The following is a 22,179-nucleotide window of genomic DNA, read 5'->3' on the forward strand; positions in this document are numbered from 1 at the left end:
TTTGACGAAGAAAGCTTGTCGAAATCCGGCAATTTAAAACTAAAAGTGACGCCAAATAAAATAAAAACCCAACAACAACAACATAAAAACACGTATAAGATGGTGTTTCATTCGTGGCCGACGTGTACTTATTTACAGGTCTGATAACCCAAATTGATACGGGCCCATTGTTGTAATGGTATTCCTTGTATTCTCAAACCAACCCATAATTTTGTTTATTCTCAAGTCCGGGGTTGAAAGTCAAAAGAGTTAATAAAATCGATAACACACTGATTGGGATTTCAAAAATAGATTTTTGACATTTCTTACATTCGATCATGTAGATGTTAATTAATTGAGCTTTTATATAGCGCAATATCCACTAAACGTGCTCAAGTGCTCTTTACAAGGGGTCCCTGGCCAACAGCAACATTTAACATGTAGGACGGGACATGACGCATGTTAGGCGATATTACATTTTTTTTTTCGGACAGAGACAAAGCTGTTGATGGCCAGATACTCATTTTACACCTGAGTACAGTGAGAGGATATGAGTGAAGAGCCTTCTCCAAGTAGTCAACTATGCGCCGAGCGAGGTTCAAACCCAGGACCTTCCGATCCGAAAGCGAGTGTCATACCACAAGACCACATAACTGCACAATGTTGCTGCTCGAAGCTCAAAGAAATAAATAACAAAAATGTGAAATTGAATGTAACCTAGGCTTCAACCTAATAAACAAAAACAGATAAAGTGGACGTTTCGGGTTTCCCCTTTATCAACAAAACACGATGAATGGAACAATGCAGACGAATGAATGACAATATTATATCTCTCTCTCGTCTGTAGAGTTTCATTCACCCTGTTTTGTTTGATAAAGGGGAAACTCGAAACAACCATTTTATCTGTTTTCATTTAATAAATTTTACTACATTCGATTTCATATTATTATTTATTTCATTCGATTAACCCACAAGCTGATGTGTATTAAGAAAGTTATGGTGTGCGGCTATACGGTCTAGTGGTATGAAACCCGCTTTCGGATCGGAAGGTCCTGGGTTCGAGCCTCGTGCTCGGCGCATAGTTGAGTCCTTGGAAAAGGCTCTTTACTCACATTCTCTCACTGCACTCAGGTGTAAAATGAGTACCTGGTCGTTAACAGCGTTGTCTTTGTCCGAAAAATTGTAATATCGCCTAACAGGCGTCATGTCCGGTCCTACATGTTAAATGTTGCTGTTGACCAGGGACCCCTTGTAAAGGGCTTTGAGCACATTTAGTGGATATTGCGCTATATAAAGCTCAATCAGAATAACGAATTCATTCTGCGTTATATTTGAAGTTTCAGAAACAAAACACAATCTTCTCAACACAATAATTATTAATCTTAACTCAGATTTTATAAGTTATAAAAAGTGGCCGATTGATTAAGGCATTGCACTGTAACCTGGAATACCCAGGGTTCGAGCCCCAGCTTCAGGTACTTCTGTTTGGGTTTTTCCTTAGGCAAGAATATTAACCCCCAATATTAACCCTAAAGCCGGTGATCGTGAAAATACCAACGAAAGAGTGAAAATGGAGAGGCATCGTATGGGAACAAAACATACGAAGCCTCTCCATTTTCACTCCTTCGTTAGTAACCCCCAATTTACCAACTTTGGACAACATGGGTGATTCTTGTTGACATCAGTCATTACTTTTTTCATTGGAATGCCAAGGCGATGGCATCTTGTGATACCGCCAAGAGGGACCCAATTAATTAATCAATTAATTAATTAATTTTTTTTTTAATTTCATGCATCGGGTTCATTTCGATTTAATACCATTTTGAGTTATATATTAGAGGACTGCATTTTTTTAGCCGATTATCTCCCCTGGTTGTGTCTAACACAGTGACCACCATATTGGGGACTGTTCAATGGAAGCAATATTCATATTTCCTGGGCCTAATAATGTTTCTATGACAGAACAAAACACACAACTCACACAGTTGGTAGAATCGTAGCCATCGTTAACTTATAGATAGTTCGAAGATGACGTCACTCAGGTCTTTGTTATTGTTTTTTTGCCATCCGCGTTTATGAGTAATGCTCACTGAACTGTATTAACCCGACTATAAACGTTCATGGATACACACAGTTTAGTGTGTTGGTCCGCTATACTTCCGGATGGCAATGTTATGAGCGACTAAGCCAAGCGCATACTATCTATAGCCTGACACTGACCAAAAAATGACATCAAAATGCCAGTCATTGGCCACAAAAGAAAACAAATCGTGAATTGTATTCAATAGTTCAACCAATGGGACCACTTGTTTCCATGAGCTCTACTAACGACAACTCACTAGGCGGTGCAAAAACCAAATAATGACGTCAGAATGCCAGTCTTTTTGGGTTTCAGTGTCAGGCTATAACTTACCGATGGCTACGGTAGAATACAGTGACCGCAAAGTGTATATATTTGCAGGTCTGAACAAATACACAAATCACACAGTAGGTAGAATACAGTGACCCCAACGTATATATATTTGGAGGTCTGAACAAAACACAAAATCACATAGCAGGTGTGCCCAACGTGTACATATTTGGAGGTCTGAACAAAACACATATCACACAGTTGGTAGAATACAGTGACCCCAACGTGTATATATTTGCAGGTCTGAACAAATACACAAATCACACAGTTGGTAGAATACAGTGACCCCAACGTATATATATTTGGAGGTCTGAACAAATACACAAATCACACAGTAGGTAGAATACAGTGACCCCAACGTATAAATATTTGGAGGTCTGAACAAAACACAAAATCACATAGCAGGTGTGCCCAACGTGTACATATTTGGAGGTCTGAACAAAACACATATCACACAGTAGGTAGAATATAGTGACCACAACGTGCATATATTTTGCAGGTCTGATAACCGGACACAATTATGGACTTGATTTAACATTGTTATAATGGACAACATTTTCCTTTGGTTTGAGAGATGGTGTTTTTTTTCATAACAACTATGAGCCCATAACGATGTGAGTTATCAGACCTGCAAATAAGTAGGCGTCGAGTAAGTCTCAACACAAAGATAACAGCCTCGTATAGATAGTATGCGCTTGGCTAAGAAGCTCACAACATTGCCATCCGGAAGTATGACGGACCAACACATATAACTATGTGTAACCTTGAACATTTATAGTCTGGTTGATAAAGTTTAGTGAGAATTACTCATAAACGCGGATGGTATAATACAATAACTAAGACACGAGTGACATCAACTTCATTCTATCTATAGATCCTATGCGCTTATGTAAAATACTCACAACATCCACCGGCCAAATTTAACATACCAACACACAAAACTGTGTGTAACCTTTAACGTTTATAGTCTGATTAATATAATTTACTGAGAACGTATCACTAATGGATTGTCTATAAAATATTAACAAAGAGCTGATTGACGACAACTTTGTTTCTTCCATATATTGGTCCTTATATATAGTATGCGCTTGACTAAGAAGCTCAAAACATTGCCAACCGGAAGTATAACGGACCAACACACAAAACTATGTGTAACCTTGAACTTTTAAAGTCTGGTTTCTACAGTTTACTGAGAATTACTCATAAACTTGGGTGGCAAAAAACAGTAACAAAGACCTGAGTGACGTCATTTTAGTTTTATCTATAAAGTATTACTCAGACCCTGATCAAGGTACTGAAGCAGTCAACAAACGCATTTACTCAAGATCCACTCACCACAGGTGAAAGGTCAAGCTGACGGTCAAGGTGGCCTGGGCACCGACGTAAATAAAGCCCTTGGATGACGATGCAAAGTAGAGCAGGCATGCGGAATAGGAAATTGTTACAGTGAAAAAACTTTGATTTGAGAGAAGAATTAGAATGGCATGATATAAAATGTAGCCAAATTCAGTGTTAGACAATAATAGACGCGTCAAAAATAGGGCCAAATTTGCGATGAAATTTTTGGGGGCCGAGAGAAGATGTAGAATGGCAGGATATAAAAAGTAGCTAAATTCAGTGTATGACAACAATTCACGCGTCAAAAATAGGGCCAAAATTACAGTGAAAAAACTTTGGTTTGAGAGAAGGGCTAGAATGACATAATACAAAAAGTAACCAAACTCAGTGTTTGACAACAAAAATACAATACGCGTCAAAAATAGAGCCAAAATTTCAGAATCATTAGAAGTCATGGAAATCAACAATAGATTTTTTTATAAATTGGAGCTAAGTTAGAATTAGGCAGAGAAAAAATCGTGTAGAACCTAGGGACCAAAATTGTGAAATTTATAGAAATGAAAAATTATACAAAAGAATAGTGCCAAACATATTCTGAGACAGCAAAACTTATGTCAAATCATCAACTTGAGAAAAAAGGAGCTATTTTTGTGACAAATTTTAAAATAAAGAGATAGGCAAATAATGTCTCGTTTAAAACGATTGAAATTCGAAATCCAGTTTGTACAGGAATTGCATTGAATACAAAATACAAGATCTAGAAATGTGTTAAAATGTTATGGTTTATGGAATTCTAAATGACTTTATTATCTTTTTATGAAAATAAAACATTTATCTAGATATAACCTGCGTGTCTTTCCTTTTTTTAATTGATTTTTAAAGTGAACGTTTTTAAATATAAAATGATTCCGAGTTTGTTTGGGGTTTTTTCTGTCAATAAATTCAAACGTAACAAACCTAGACGATTTTATTGTTCTATTTATACATGGGAGACTCAATAGTGAACTGTGAATAAATTGTCAACTGTGTGCGGAAAAGGTTTGCCTGTGTCTTTGTTTTTTTTTAAACACTAAAACTAATAATTCAAGGCGATAGCTTTAGAAACTTAAAATTTTCGTTAAGGGTACTAGATAGACATTAAGAATCAAAATTAATTTGAGAACTGGGGGAAAATGGGATTAAATATTTTGAAAAACGTCAACTTAATCCTAAAAAAATTGAGCAAACAGTACAGAATAGTACAACGATTATCACTGAAAACAACCGAGAAAAGTCAACATCGCAGGCCCCAAACGGTCGCTAAGATGAGGTAAAAGTTAAGAATGATTTTTATAAGTGATCAAGTATTTTGTAGATTGGCAAATTAATGGAGAGAAAGAAAATAGTAGAACAACCAACTAGGGCTGTTCAACGATCAGAACTAATAAATGACAAGGGTAAAATAACAATGCAGGTTGCAAAAGGCCGCTAAGATGAGGTTAAAGGTTAAAGATTAAGAAAATGTAATGCAAGGGTCATAGGACAATTCCTCTTCGTAAACTATCAGTTCGCTTTATTGATATGTTGATGCTGTTTGGGTTGTATGCTGAAAAGTGCCTTGACCCGGTTTTATTCACTTAAAGAAAATAAGTATGACCAGGCAACAATAGCCCAAAAAGGAACTCAGAACGAAGCTTGAAAGATTGAAGAAAAAACTTGATTTTTTTAAAACGGACTTTAAAGTAACCAAAGAGAAGTGTTCTAATTTAATTCGACTAAAGGTCAGCTTTCGCCTTGACCCGATAGCATTCACTAGAAGAAAATAAATAAATTTGATAGTGAGAAAAGAAACTTGAGACAAAACTGGTAGGACTAAGGTATCAAGTTTGTTCTTGACGCGGTAGAAATCGCTTGAAGAAAATGAATATGATCAGGAACTTGATAGGTTGAAGGATACACTTTTTTTTTAATGAACATAAAAACCCCAAAAGGAAATGTCCCAAATTGATAGGACTAAGATGTCAACTTCGTTCTTGACGCGGTAGTAATCGCTTGAAGAAAATGAATATGATCAGGAACTTGAAGGGTTTAATGAACATTAAAAAACCCAAAAGGAAATGTCCCAATTTGATAGGACGAGGGTGTCAACTTTGTTCATGAAATCGCTTGAAGAAAATGAATATGATCAGGAACTTGATAGGCTGAAGGATACACTTGATTTTTTATATAATGGACATTAAAAAACCCAAAAGGAAATGTCCCAATTTGATAGGACGAGGGTGTCAACTTTGTTCATGAAATCGCTTGAAGACATTGAATTTGATCAGGAACTTGATAGGTTGAAGGATACACTTGATTTTAATTAAATGGACTTTTCAAAAGAGACCCGAGCGAGTGACAATGTCCTGATTTACTATGACTAAAGTGCCAGTTTGTGGTGTATGCCTGCCCGCGTCTGCTAGAACATGAAAACGATCAATGTAAAATATGAAAGAAAACTTGAATGACTGGAAAATAAACTTGATTTTCTTATTTTTTGGGGGAAACTAGGACTTTTAATAGCTAAGACAAATATATATGCACAAATTCTTTATGACAAAGTTCGCCTGGAAGACGAGCTGAGAAGGAATTTTTATCAATACCGTTAAATAGAGAAAATGTGCAGTTCGGTGGAAGATTGCATAAATGCTGTAAACGATAAAAAAAGTGCAACCTTAAAGTGTTGAGTGAATTTAAGAAAATTAAATGATTATGACAATGCAAGGCAGGGGAGACAACTACAATGCCTATATAATTTTACCCCCGAGTTCTACTTTCAAATCAAATAATTGAAGAGTGATTTTACAAAACTCCCTATCTCCATTTTTACACATTTAAGATATTGAGGATTATCTCCATAACAATTTCTCATTCGATGTGTTATTTTGTCATATTCAAACTTCAAATTCACACGAATCTAAGGAAATTCTTTTGCCATTTGACGCTTAAAATAAAATTTACGTTTCAATTTAGATCTATCTATCTAGATCTCATGGGCGGAAAGTCTCAAAAAGTAGAAAAATCGACTTAACGAGTTTTGGTAAAACCAGCCTTCAATTGAGTTAGAAAGCTTTCAATACCATTACAAGTGAAGTTGTTGTTTTCTGTTTTGTTGGATAATTTTGGGTTTATTTTTTGTTTTGATATGGGGAGGTGGGGGGGGGGGGGGGGGGGGGGGGGGGGGGGGTTGGGGGGGTTGTGATTTTTTGAAATGTTTTAAAAATTGAGCTTTATATAGCGCAATGAATATCCACTAAATGTGCTCAAAACGCTTTACAAGGGGTCCCTGGTCAGCGGCAACATTTAATATGTTGGACGGAACATGACGCCTGTTAGGCGATATGACAATTTTTCGGACATAGACAACGCTGTTAACGACCAGGTACTCATTTTCCAATGAGTACGGTGAGAGAATGTGAGTAGAGGGCCTTTTCCAAGGACTCAACGATGCGCCGAGAGCCATGCTCGAATCCAGGACCTTCCGATCCGAAAGCGAGTGTCATAGCACTGGACCACATAGCCGCAGGTTAATATTGACGAAAATGATTTCATAAAGCATGTAGGATTCTATCTGAAGCATGCTAGAGTCTGAAGAAGATTAATGTTAAATGTGACCCATCGTCCTTAAACGGTATTACGTCAGTCAGGATGAATCAGATGTGAAAAATAAAATTTCCACTAGGTGTATGTGCCTCAATGCGCTTTACAAGAGGGTCCCAAGCCAACAGCAACATAATTTAACATGTAGGACGAGGCGTGATTGATGCCTGTTAGGCAATATTATTGCAATATCTCGGACAGAGACAACGCTGGTGACGGCCATATAGCCTATCATCTTATAGATAGTTCGAAGATGACGTCACTCAAGCCTTTGTTGTTATATTTTGCCATCCGCGTTTGTGAGTTATTCTCACTGAACTGTATTAACCAGACTATAAAATGTTATGAGCTTCTTAGCCAAGCGCATACTATCCATAAATGATAATCCCCAGTCTGATTTCGGACAGAGCTGCATATTATAGATAGTATGCGCTTGGCTAAGAAGCTCATAACATTGCCACCCGGATGTATAACGGACCAACACACAAAACTGTGTGTATCCATGAACGTTTATAGTCGGTTAATACAGTTCAGTGAGCATTACTTATAAACGCGGATGGTAAAAAACAAAAACAAAGACCTGAGTGACGTCATCTACGAACTATCTATACGAGATGGAAGTCGGTTTGGAAGAATTCAATTCCTCAAGGGGGCGGGGACATCGACCGACTCCTCGAAACTGGGCGGAAAAGTTGCCAGGTTTTTCTTTCTTTTTTTTTTAAATGAGCTTTTATATAGGGCAATGTCCACTAAACAAAGCGCTTTACAAGGGGTCCTTGACCAACAGCAACACTTGACATTTAGGACGAGACATGACTTCCTGTAATGCGATATTACAATTTTTTCCGACAGAGACAACGCTCTTAACGGCCAGGTACTCATTTTACACCTGAGTACGGTGAGAGAATGTGAATAAAGAGACATTTTACGTGACTGTTTTAGTTCACGCTTTTTAATCTACTAAGTTGTTTTGTTTCGTTGCTTTTTCTTATAGTTGTAGTCATGATTGTTGCTTTTGAATGGTTGGTTATAAGGTAAACGTGTCTAGATGGTAGCAAAAACAAAAACAAAACAAACAAAAAAGAACATTCATGACAGCTTAAACGAGTTGATTGATTCGGGAAATAAGGCAATGACCTGGTCTTCTTATTCCTCATCGATTTTTAACCTTTTTAACCCTCTCTCATTACCACCTACAGCAAAATCGTCACATTTGTTACGACACAATTTACATTTTTTGAGAGGGGAAGAGAGAGAGAGAGAGAGAGAGAGAGAGAGAGAGAGAGAGAGAGAGATAGACAGATAGATAGATAGAGAGAGAGCGAGAGAGAGAGAGAGAGAGAGAGAGAGAGAGAGAGAGAGAAGGGTATAATACAAAATCTATAAAATGTAAAATTCAGATTCATTTTGTATATCACCACTGACTTTGAAGGATGATCTTTGTTTAATTAATTAGAAAATAAAGTTGGTTTTGTAGAGATTTTGTTTGAGTCTTTTTTTAAAAAACAATTTTTCTGCTGGGTAAGCCTGTCCTGTCATTTTGGGAAAATATTGAAAATGATCGGCAAGGAAAGAGTTAACGCGTAGAAGGAGGACATGAGTGTATTGATGCAATGTGTTAAGTTAAATTAGTATCCATATGGCGGATGATGTGAGTATTTTAGCCAAACACATAGCATCGATTACATCAAAGAGTGTAGTAGGTAACCAAGTCATATTAGTTAGATTATAAATCAGACATTATAAAAATAGGAGGGGGAGGAGGAGGAAGAAGAAGAAGAAGAAGAAGAAGAAGAAGAAGAAGAAGAAGAAGAAGAAGAAGAAGAAGAAGAAGATGGGGACGAGATGGTGGAGAAGTAATAAGAAAAAAAGACAACGGCGAAGATGACAAAGAAGTAGAATATTATGTATTGAAATAACGGCAAAATCAAGATCGTAAATGCGAAAACCAGGGTTGATTTACTCTAACAAAATAATCTTTTAATCTGTCTTTTAGCCAGATACCATTTGGTTTAAAATCTCGATGAATTTTTAGGATGTTTCTCCCCTTATCAAAATTTTCTTTAACCTGATTCTTCAAAGAGGTCAAACTCCAGAAAAACGCGTATTGAAAATTTGGCCAGAAATCTCGTCCTTCTTCAAATATCGATCGATTTAAATGACCCTCATCTTGGCAAAAACTCTCTCAAACCTGAGACTTCCTAAGCCTTCATTAAAGTCCTAGATTTGAGAGGGTTTTTTTTCCAAGCTGAGGGCCATTTAAATCGATCTCTACTTTAAGAGCGAGTTTTCTGGCCAAATATTTAAATACGAGTTGTTTTTTTTCAGACTAAAAAAGTTAATTGGTTAGGATTTTATTAAAAAATTAGACTGGATTCTTATCTAGCGATTTTGTTTGTTTGTTGTTTTTTTTTGTTTGTTTTTTGTTGTTTTATTTTTGGTGTTTGTTTTTTTTTGGGGGGGTTTTTGTTGTTGTTTTTTTTATTGGCATAAAATATTTCCGGCCAATGTGAATATCAGACATTTTGTCAGCTCACGCCAGTAATTGTGCTACAGTCAAGTCCCCCGATATAATTTAATGAGCACACGAAAACACCGCTCTAAAAGCCTTTTTTTTAACCGCCCGTCAAATTGACAAATTATAACTTCGAAAACGAATTTGTGAAACAACGAACAAATTGCCATTGGTAGTTGACGATAAAAGTTTGTCGTTATTATCATTACTATTTTCATCATTGAGCACTTTGTAGAAATGTGTTAAAATGTTATGGTTTATGGAAGTCTAAATGACTTTATTATCTTTTTATGAAAATAAAACATTTATAAAATTTTGACCAGAAAACTCGTCCTTCAAATGTCGATCATTTAATGTCTCTCAAATTGTCAACAACAACAAATAAAATCATAACTGTGACTAGGGAAGTCTTTTCCGAAGTTGTTTGAGTTTTTGACAAGACGAAGTTAACTTTAATCGATCGATATTTGAAGGACGAGTTTCCTTGCCCTAAATTTTTAAGATGATTTTTTTTCAGAATAGAGCGGTGTCGTGTTGGCTTGATGGCATGAAAGCATTTATGAAATAAGTCATAATATTTATTTTTCACTTATCGCCCCCGTATGCTGACACACACACACACATACAAACACATACACACATATACAAACACACGCGCGCGCGCATACACACACACACACACATATATATATATATATATATATATATATATATATATATATATATATATATACATGGAACATGACGCCTTTTAGGCGATATTACATTTTTTCGGACAGAGGCAATGCTGTTAACGGCCAGGTACTCATTTTACACCTGAGTACGGTGAGACAATGTGAGTAAAGAACCTTTTTCAACGGCTCAACTGTGCGCCGAGCGCGAGGCTCGAACCCAAGACCCTTCCGATCCGAAAGCGAGTGTCATACCACAAGACCACATAGCCGTTTGGTATCAAACGCATTTGTGACCCTTCGCCTCAAAACGGTATTAAGTCGGGTTGGTCAAGATTTTGAAAATTGAATTTATAGCAGGAAATATCAGACTTGTGTTGAGTTTATATCATTTATTGAGGAGAATGGATACCATTTTTAGGGCGCTGATGCCAACAATTTATATTTTTGACCTGTTTAACATTAAATTCGGCTTTTAAGCATTTGATTCGTTCCGACATAATACCGTTTAGAGACGATGGGTCAAATTTGCTAAATTTAAGCGTTTATATTGATTTTTCGTTATTCTTTGTCAACGGACCTCACACCGTGTCAGGAGAGCGGATCACAAGAATGGATGAAAAATAAATTACATTTCCGTTTCCATTTTGAACAAATCTATCGTGGCTTTGGCAGTATCGATAAAATTCTAATTAGATTCAAAAAAGCTTCGAAAAACCAGCCTGAACTCAAAATCAATGAAGTGTTTTAAAATGTGGAGCAATACGATTCAATAATAGTCTGATGTCACGTCCGCCCAGCAACGAGCAGTTTGGTTTTAAACAAAGAAGATCTGTACTTTTTTATATTCTTCATGCCGGCTGTAACTTTTTCACGACTTGTCACGTGATCAGAATTTATAAAATTCAAAATATGATCAGATTTATAATGGGGGTTTTTTTATCCTCTGGATACACTTTTATGCTCGTCGGAGAAATATTTCATAAGGGCGTCCGCCATTTTCCCGATAGTTTAGAATCAGTTACTCAGTTACTCTGCGTCATAACAAGGGAAGTGACGTCACGACTGTTGAATGAAGCCTATTCCGTGATGGAGATTTTGTGATCTTTGACTAGCAAAGTAGACATTCAGACCCATTTATCTAATGGAGAGGTTTGTTTTGTTTGTGTTTTTAAGGGTTTTACGGCGCTTGCAACACATTTAGGTTATATCTTACCTTACTTACTTACCCGGGTTCCATCTCTTTCCAGAGGTCGGATGTCATGGCCTTCCATCCTTCACGGTCCATTGCAGCCTCGTTACAGTCTGCCATGCGCCGTCCTGTAGCTTCCTTGATGCCATCTGTCCAGGATTTCCTTTGTCTTCCTCTGCCTCTCTTTTCTTCAATTCTTCCCTCCATTATTAGGTTATATCAGCGCCAGTAAAAAGGCAGAAAATGGGATAGTAAAAAGTTCTAGAATTACAATTAAAGCACCCAAGAAAAAGTAAGACATAGGGGAACTGGGAACAAATAGGGATCAGGTGTAGATTCCAAGAGAATACCCTCAATGTACTTAGTTTGAGATCACCTATAAGTCTCATCCGGACACAAGCACAAAATCCAACAAAGAGGAATACATTCAAATGCTTACATTATACATTCAAAATAACAAATATAAAAATACATAACAGAGAGATGATTTACAAGGGAAAAAATACCATCTCCCAAAACAATAACTATGCATTTGACTGTTTCCCTCCGAGCCAGGAATCCGACGAGGGCCAGAACAAAACCAAGTAATCTCATTCCAAGACAAAGACAGAAAGCATGTTGGAAAACAGATATAGGGGATAGAAGACCTCCCTGCCCACTATGGAAGGTCAGGAACCCCGCCCAGCTAATGGAGAGGGGTTTATCCGTCGCTATCATTAACATAATATAGCCTGACACTGACCCAAAAATTACGTCACAAAGCAAGTCTTTGGAAACAAACGAATAAAATCGCGAGTTGTATTCAATAGTTCAACCAATGGAATCACGTATTGTTTCCTTGAGCTCTACTAACGCTGTCGTTTTATTAAAGAACACAGTGTGTGCTATTTGGTAGCCATTGCATATACTGTGTTTTTTAAAACAACGGACAGAACGACAACTCACGAGACGCTACACAAACCTAAAAATGACGTCATATTATTAGTCCTTGTGGATTCTAGCGTAGCCATCGTTAAGTTATAGCCTTACACTGAAACCCAAAAAAGACTGGTATTTTGACGTCATTATTTGGTTTTTGTACCGCCTAGTGAGTTGTCGCTAGTAGAGCTCATGGAAACAAATGGTCCCTCCCATTGGTTGAACTATTGAATACAACTCACGATTTGTTTTCCTTTATGGCCAAAGACTGGCATTTTGACGTCATTTTTTGGTCAGTGTCAGGCTATAACTTTACGATGGCTGCGGTTCTAGTGTCAGGCTACAGATAGATCGAAGATGACGTCACTCATGTCTTTGTTATTGTTTTTTGCCATCCGCGTTTATGAGTAATTCTCATTATACTGTTTCAACCAGACTATAAATGTTTAACGTTACACATAATTTTGTGTGTTGGTCTGTTATACTTCCGGATGGCAATGTTATGAGATTCTTAGCCAAGCGCATATTATCTATAGATAGTTCGAAGATGACATCATTCAGGTCTTTGCTATTGTCTTTTGCCATCCGCGTTCCGGATGGCAATGTTGTGAACTCCTTAGCTTGGCTAAGAAGCTCAAAACATTGCCATCCGGAAGTATAACGGACCAACACACAAAACTCTGTGTAACCATGATCGTTTATAGTCTGGTTTATTCAGTTTAGTGAGAATTACTCATAAACATGGATGGCAAAAAACAATAGCAAAGATCCGAGTGACGTCCACTTCGAACTATCTAGAGGAGAAACAAAAGTGTCGTCACTTAGTTCTTTGTTATAAGTCTTACAAGCCATTGTGGTAATTAGTTCTCACTAAAACATATCAATCAGACTATAAATGTTCAAGATTGCACATAATGTTGTGTGTTGGTACGTTATCTCCGGCTCTCAGATGTTGTGAGTATTTTGGGTAAACGTGCAGTATTCAATAAATCTGAAATCTGAATTAGAATCAAACGCTTCGAACACTCTAAATCAAATCAAAGGCGTGTCTGGAAATGTAGGGCAATGTGAGCGATCTCTATTCATGTTTTCGTCCAACCAAGTCATCAATCACATGATCTGTTGCTGTCCAACGATTGGATAATTCTTCAGAAATGTAAACACGCTGCTTTGTTTATGAAATTTGTGAAGCTGAACAAAATGACCAATCGTGATGTTAGATATTTCTAAAACTGTGAACACTTTTCACTATATGAGTCATTTTGAGCACATTTTGCAATGTGACCAATGACCTCGAGCACATGGAAATGTAATATAGGGAACGAGATTAGCGGAAGAGTAGCGTCCCTTGATTTGACGTCACCCATAGTCTGTTGCGTCACCGGCGGAAAAGTTATTAGAGAGAGAACGTCATGTTGGTTGTGCGCATGCGTCTCTCGTCCTACTAGTAGTAGTAGTAGTTTAAACAGGTTAATCTTTGACCCAGGAATTTGATTTTACGTGTATCTTGTCACGTAATCATAATTTTTCGATTCAGTTCAGTGAATCGGAAACAGGAAGTGTGAAGATGCTTAAAACTCCCTCGAGCTCTCCATGATTGAAAATCAAACAAATTTGATCTAGTTTCCATTCATATGAATTAACTCAAGAGATCTTAGTTCTAAAGGTAAAAATGAAGTGAATCGCGTTTGTGAACATTGATTGTACCATAGAACTAATGAAGTATAGACGTCAGACGGGTCGTTTTTATTGTTTTTAGACAGCCAGTTGGGTGATTAGTTCGTGTTCGACATGTAGCAAATTGCCTTCATAGTTAACTCACTCAACCCTGACACCGACTATATCCGTAGTATGCCCGGGGTTAGATTTATTTGTTTGTTTTTTTTTTTTGTTTTTGTTTTTTTGTTTGTTTTTAAGGGTTTTACGCACTTGCAACACATTAAGGTCATATCAGCGCCAGTAAAAAGGAAGAAAATGGGATAGTAAAAAGTTCTGGAATTACAATTAAAGCACCCAAGAAAAGGTAAGACAAAGGGAAATTTGTTCAAATAAGAAACAGGTGTAGATTCCAAGAGCACACTATTAAAGTCCTTAGTTTGAGATCACTAAAAGTCTCATCCAGACACAAGCACAGGTCCCCACTAAGAGGATTATGCTCAAATCTTTTACAAATAATATATAATATAAAGAAAACATAGTGCATAACAGAGAGATGATGTACAAGGAAAAAAATATCACCTCCCAAAACTTACTATTCATTTGACTGTTTCCCTCTCAGTCAGGGCATCCGGCCAGGACCAGGACAAAAGTAATCTCATTCCAGGACAAAGACAGAAAGCAAGTTGGAAAACAGATATAGGGGGATAGAAGACACAGTTAGCACCTTCCTGCCCACTATGGGAGGTCAGGAACCCCAGACAGTTTGTGAACATTGATTGTACCATAGAACTAATGAAGTATAGACGTCCCACGGGTCGTTTTTATTGTTTTTAGACAGCCAGTTGGGTGATGAGTTCGTGTTCGACATGTAGCAAATTACCTTCATAGTTAACTCACTCAATCCTGACACCGACTATATCCGTAGTATGCCCGGGGTTAGCTTTATACCATGCCTATTTATTACATTTTTCTGAGACAAATTATAGGCGTAAATATCAAAGCTATTGTTCTTAATGTTTACATGTTCATGGTAGTTGAATAAAAATATCTGTGCACACGCTCATTTTAAACACATTTCTTCCAAGTTTTGTCCGTTTTTAAGGGTTTTACGCTCTTGCAACACATTTAGGTTATATCAGCGTCAGTAAAAAGGAAGAAAATGGGATGATAAAAAGTTATAGAATTACAATTAAAGCACCCAAGATAAAGTAATACATAGGGGAACTGGGAACAAATAGGGATCAGATGTAGATTCCAAGAGCATACCACCAACGTACTTAGTTTTAGATCACCTATAAGTCTCATCCGGACACAAGCACAAAATCCAACAAAGAAGAATACACTCAAATACTTATATTATACATTCAAAATAACAAATATAATAAGACATAACAGAGATATGATTTGATTTACAAGGAAAAAATATCATCTCCCAAAACAACAACTATGCATCTGACTGTTTCCCTCCCAGTCAGGACTCCGGCCAGGGCCAGGACAAAACCAAGTAATCTAATCCCAAGACAAACACAGAAAGCATGTTGGAAACCATATATAAGGGAATAGAAGACAGAGTATGTACATCCCTGCCCACTATGGGAGGGATTGAGTGAGTTCAAAGGGAATGTGAATTACAAAATACAAAGGTAAAAGCTCTCTCTCTCTCTCTCTCTCTCTCTCTCTCTCTCTCTCTCTCTCTCTCTCTCTCTCTCTCTCTCTCTCTCTCTCTCTCTCTCTCGTCATGTTTTTCTACAGTTCCCACTCAAATATAGATGGAACAAAACTGATGTCTCTCAGTTCTTTGTTAGTGTTTTTAGCCAGTCATTTTTATGACAAGTTCTCACTAAATTGTATCAATATATATATATATATATATATATATATATATATATATATATATTATATTATTGTATATATATTATTATATATATATATATATATATATATGTTTGTGTGTGTGTGTGTGTGTGTGTGTGTGTATATATATATATATAGTTCCTTGTGTATTTTAAGTTCACATCCAGAGTTAAGAGGCCAATGCCGACGCGTACACATATACAGGTCTGATAGTCAAAATTTTTATGGGCCCATTGTTATAATGGAAACACACTCATGCTAAGAATTTCATGTATTGTGGTTATCACAGATTTATTTGGTATTTGAGTTGTTAGAAATAACTTTCCTTTTGTATTTTAAAAGAAAAAAAGAAAGAAAAATTATATCCAAGTTTAAAAAGTCAATTCTGACGCGTACTTTGTTACAAGTCTGATAATCCAATTCCTTATGGGCTAATTGTTGTAACGGAAATCTCAAAAAATATGATGCAAAATATTGTCCATTACAATAATGTTAAACTAGGCCCATAAGTGGGTTTGGATGTCAGACCTGCATATATGCATACACTGATGAAATTCTTAGCTTGAAAGTGTTTCCATAACAACAATGAGCTCATAAAAATTCTGGGTTATCAGTAAATAAGTACGAATCGGTATTGACCTTTGACGTTTTGACCCCTGTTTATACAATTTCTTTCTTTCTTCTTCTTCTAGGTTCCATGCCTGGTCCAGGCTTCGGATACGCATGAATTATCTCTCTCCATTCCTCCCTGTCTCTTGCTTTTTCAAACAGCTTTTGGATTGTTAGGTTGGTGAAGCCCTTCAGTTGGTCTATGAGTGTTTTTCTTTGTCTCCCCCGGGCGCGTTTACCAGGTATTTTTCCACAACTTGCCAGGTATTCATTCTTATCTTTCCTTACTATGTGTCCGAAAAAGGATAGTTGTCGATCCGTTATTAAGGGCATTAGTTTCCTTTGTTGGTATGTTTGTTTTAGCACTTCTTCGTTCGTTTTGTGTGCAGTATACGATATTCTCTGCATCCTTCTCAAGCACCACATTTCAAAAGCTTCAATGTTCTTTTTGTGTTTCTGCATTTGTAGTCCAGCTTTCGCATCCGTATAACAAGATTGGCCACACGTAGCACTTCAAGACTCGGAATCTAATCCCGAACGACATCTGTTTGTTTTTCAAAATGTTTCCCAGGTCCACGAAGGCCTGTTTGGCTTGAGTTATTCTTGCTCGTATGTCTCGGTTACATCTTCCATCTGTTGTCACTATTGAACCTAGGTATTTAAAACTTTCTACGTTGGTAAGTTGCTCGCCGTGAATCGTTATATTGCAGGTGTTGTTGTTTTCGGGTTTTTCTGTATTACCATGCATTCCGTTTTGGTGATATTCACTTCCATTCCCTTGGCTTCACTATCTACTACCACTTTGTCAACAATCTTTTGAAGTTGGATTTCTGATGTTGCAATGAGTACCGTATCGTCTGCGTATCTTATATTATTTATGTTGTGACCTCCTACTTTTATTCCCTCCATATTAGTTATGCCCCTCATGATTGTTTCTTGGTATAGATTAAACAGATCTGGTGAGGCAACACACCCTTGACGGACTCCTTTCTTAATAGGAATGGAATTTCCTGTAGAGTTTCCGATTTTGATAGATGCCTGCTGGGTGTAGTATAATGTTTGCATGAGTCTGAGGTCTTTCTCATCAGCGCCAATGGAGTGCAGTTGTTTTAGTATTTCTTCGTGGCGTACTCTATCAAAAGCTTTTTTGTAGTCGACAAAACAGAGGTATAGTGGGGTCTGAACCTGTATAGCTCTTTCACTTAAAACACGGAGGAGGTATATTGCGTTCCTTGTTCCTCTGTCAGGTTGGAATCCATATTGTTCTTCTGCGATTTCGGGGTTAATCTTATTCCTTAGCCTGTTGATAATTATACGCAACAGTATTTTGTTGATGTGGCTTATTAAACTTATAGTTCTAAAATTTTCGCATCTGACTGCACCTGCTTTCTTTGGTATTGCTATGAAAATAGAGTTACAGAGATCTTCTGGAATTTTCCCAGTGTTGTATATATTGTTGAATAATATGTGAAGTTCATCAATTGCAAGATCTCCTAGGCTTTTTAATACCTCTACAGATATTTCATCAGGGCCTGTTGCTTTACCATCCCTCATTCGTTCCATGGCATGTTCAATTTCACTTTTGGTGATGTTTGGTCCGCTTAATGGTTATTTGAATTTCAGTGGTGGTTCATTTCTATTTGGATCATTGTACAGTTCGCCTATGTATTCTACCCATCGGCTTTCTATATGTTGTTCTTCAAATAGCAGTTCTCCTTGTTTGTTTTGGATACAACTTCCTGTGTTTGCTTTTCCTTTTCCCTGATAGTTCTTTTATTCTTTGGTGAGCTTGTTGGGGGTTGGGTTTGTATTCTCTTTCGATTTCGCAGCATTTCCAGTCTAGATAGTTCTCGTGTGCCTCGATGCATTTGGATTTAATGTGGTTGTTCAATGTTTGGTATTCTGCAGACCCTCTGTTGCATTTTCGTCTTTCTTCTTCTTCTTCTTCTTCGTCTTGTGGAAACCTCCAATATTGTCGAGGATCACTCCACAGTTTGTAGTGTTTTACATTTTAAACTTGCTAAAACTCTGCACATAATACTAAAACCACATAGATTAAAAAGTCACGTTGTGAACTCCAGCAATCGCGTGAAGGCATGTTGGCAACCGTTTTCAGCCACTTCAGCTGGGAGGCTATTCCATAGTCGGGCAGTGGAAGGGAAAAACGAATACATGTGGGCGTCTGTTTTTGATGTTGGGATGGTTACTCTTGCTGTGTGTCCCCTCGTATTTCTTGTGCCGATATCTTTGATGTCGTTTGGAAGTTTAAGGCACGAATTTTTGTAGTAGATCTTGTGGAACAATTTAAGTTTATCTATCTTTCTTCTCTTTTCCAGAGGTTCAAGGCCAATCCGTTGTGATATTTCAGACGGACTTGAGAAAGGATCGAATGTGTTTGTGATGCGTCTTGCTGTTTTTCTTTGGATGTTTTCTAAGTTGTCGATGTTTTTCTTTGTATATGGGTCCCAAATTGAGCTGCCATCTCCAAAATTGGTCTAACAATAGTTTTAAAAGCAAGGGTTTGAGTTGTGATTGGGCATCTTTTTAAATTGCGGGTGATGTAAGCGCTTGTTTGATTTGCCTTTGAAGCCAGGTGGCATATGTGGTCATTCCATTTGAGGTTTTTAGCAAACTCAATGCCAAGGTATTTTGCTGTCTTTACATGTTCCAGGTTTTGACCATGAAGTTGGTATTCAAATGTTATAGGTGCTTTCCTATTTGTGATGGTTAGAACATTGCACTTTGATACGTTAAATTCCATTTGATTTATTGTTTCCCATTCTTGTAATTTAGCTAGATCGTCATTTAGTGTTTTGCAGTCGTCTGTTGTTTTTATCTGATTATATAATGCTGTGTCGTCAGCAAAGAGGCGCACTTTTGACCTTATACCTCGTGGAAGATCGTTTATGTACACTAAAAATAGGACGGGCCCAAGGACTGAGCCCTGAGGTACGCCCGATGTCACCATCCCGATAGTGGAAGTCTCGCCGTCGACAAGAACTTGTTGGGTGCGATTGTCCAGAAAAGTTGCAATCCATTGTAAGGTTTTGTTCCTGATACCAACGTCATACAATTTCTGGATTAACCGATGGTGAGGGACCTTGTCGAAGGCCTTGGCAAAGTCCAGTAGTACTAGATCAATTTGACCACCTTTATCAATAGCAGCTGACAGATCATGTGTTAATGATAGAAGTTGAGTTTGACATGAGTGGTGCTTCCTAAATCCGTGCTGTTCATCACAAAAAATACTGTTAGTTTCGAGATATTCAGTTATTGAGGATCTCACTATATGCTCCAACAGTTTGCAGCAAATGCAGGTTAATGAAATTGGACGGTAGTTTTGAGCCCTGCTTCTATCACCTTTCTTGTAGATGGGTTAGACAAGAGCGTGCTTCCAAACAATTGGTATGTCTCCCGTTTCAAGAGAGAGTTTGAACAAATGTGTGAGGGCAGGTGCAAATTCGTTACTCAATATCTTTAAGAGACGGGATGGTATTTTGTCTGGGCCACATGCTTTCTTTGGATCTAGAGTGGCGAGGAGTTTGGAAACGCCCTCTACTGTCACATTGATTTCGGCCATAGTGTTGGAATCGTTTTCTTCGCCTTGTAGTTGTTGAGTGGTAATTTTGGTATGAGCTTTTGAAGCAAAAACAGAGCAGAATTGGTTATTAAGTATGTCTGCTTTTTCCTTTGCATCAGAGTATAATACACGATCATGCTCAAGGGGCGCTATACCAACCGAATCGCACCTCCTACTTTTTATAAATTTCCAGAGCTTTTTGTTTGAGTCTTCACTAACAAGTTCCTTAACATGATTATGATAGGCCTTTCTACTCTCTTTTTGTGTTTCTTTTTTCAGTCGGGCATAATTGTACCAGTCTTTCTTACTGTTGGACTTTCTCGCTCTGCTCCATGCCTTTTGTTTCCGTCTAGATAATCGTTTGACGGTGGTGTTTATCCATGGTTGGTGAAATTTCCTTGAGCTTTTCTTCGTTGGTACATGTTTGGTCATCATTTTGTTTAGGTGGTCGTTGATGGCAGTCCAAACATCCTCAGTGCTTTCTAGATGTTGATTAATTATGTTTTCACTAAAAAGACGTGTATCTGTCCGCATTTCGGCGATATTTGCCTTTTTCCAAATAGTAATAGGGTGTGATTTTTTTGTGATTTTGTTTGCTTTGATAGTGCTTTCCGTGAGAGAATGTCATGGTCACTAATGCCTGGAATGGTTGTACACTTGACAATTAAATTTGGTCGATTTGTGATAAATAAGTCGAGGATATTTGTACCCCTTGTTGGATTTTTGTTTATTTGACTCAGGCCAAAATCTTGCAATTTGTTAATAAATGCTTGGTTTATAAATGAAGGATATTGGTAACTGATATTTTTTCTTGTTCCCAATTGATATCAGGTAGGTTCAGGTCTCCGCTTAACCAGAGTACATTTTTCGGGTCTAGGCTATCAATACAGCGTGTTATCTCAGTCATTTGTTCCATAGTTGAGTTTGAAGGTGTTCTATACATAGCGCCCACAGTGAGTAGGCCTTGTTCTGTTTTGATATTTACGATCACCGATTCTGATTTTGTTTGGATGTCAAGCTTTATTACTGAGAGGTTCGTTGTTGTTGCAACCAGCACCCCACCATACCTATCTTCTCGGTCTTTCCTGAACACGTTGAAATATGTCTCTGGTGGAAATATTTCACTGTCCTTTATTTCGGAATGTAGCCATGTTTCCGTACCTATGATTATGTCTGGTTTTATTTCTGATATCAATTTCCAAAATTCCGGTAGTTTTGGAATTAAACTTTGAAAGTTTATGGGCATAGTTCTCAACATGTTTCTCATTACGGTCACTGTTAGTTTGCCTGTTTGCTATTTTAAGCGTGTTATGATTTGAGTTGATTTGGTGATTGATTCTTTTTATTTCATTTGGCCTCATATTGACCCTTCTTCCCCCCTTTGTTGTTATTGTCTTATTTTCACAAGCCACGTTCTCATTATGTTTATGCATCTCATCAAAATGATCAGGTGTTGTCATTATGTTTTGTTGATATGTTGATGTGTCGTTTACTATTGGCATGTTGTTGTGAGTGTCGTTGAGTGGTATGTTGATCAGAGACCTTGGGCACCGTTGTGTGTTATGTACTTTGAGTGCTCTATTAGTATGAAAGGGTGGTGGTCTGTGACCTATTTGAATATTTATTTTTCTTCGTTTCCGCACACCACCACGACTTGGTCGTAGCCGCTGGATATTACTGCTATTATTGTTACCGTGATACCAAGACGATTCTGTGTCATTCCAATAAATTTTGTCGTAATAAGGATAAAAATAGATATGGCACATCGTGACTAAAAATCTTAACGTAAGTGTAAACAATAAATGGCTAGTACGATACTTCAAACAATGGATCTAC

At 37.4% G+C, this 22,179-nt stretch overlaps 1 protein-coding gene across 1 annotated transcript in view; it reads right to left on the reverse strand.

Annotated features, from left to right (window-relative positions):
• The window catches only part of LOC144980707 (FMRFamide receptor-like), a 41,130-nt gene extending 34,816 nt beyond the window's left edge, over positions 1–6,314 (reverse strand). The window contains exon 1 of the mRNA XM_078928423.1: positions 3,725–6,314. Coding sequence (XP_078784549.1) covers positions 3,725–3,814 — 90 coding nt within the window. The 5' untranslated portion in view covers positions 3,815–6,314. The remainder of the gene's footprint in view (positions 1–3,724) is intronic.
• Between the last annotated feature and the right edge of the window lie 15,865 nt (positions 6,315–22,179).

The sequence above is a fragment of the Berghia stephanieae genome, chromosome 10 (genome assembly GCF_034508935.2).
Source record: "Berghia stephanieae isolate SIO BIC M18660-M18661 chromosome 10, UCSD_Bste_1.3, whole genome shotgun sequence".
NCBI classification, from domain to species: Eukaryota; Metazoa; Mollusca; class Gastropoda; order Nudibranchia; family Aeolidiidae; genus Berghia; species Berghia stephanieae.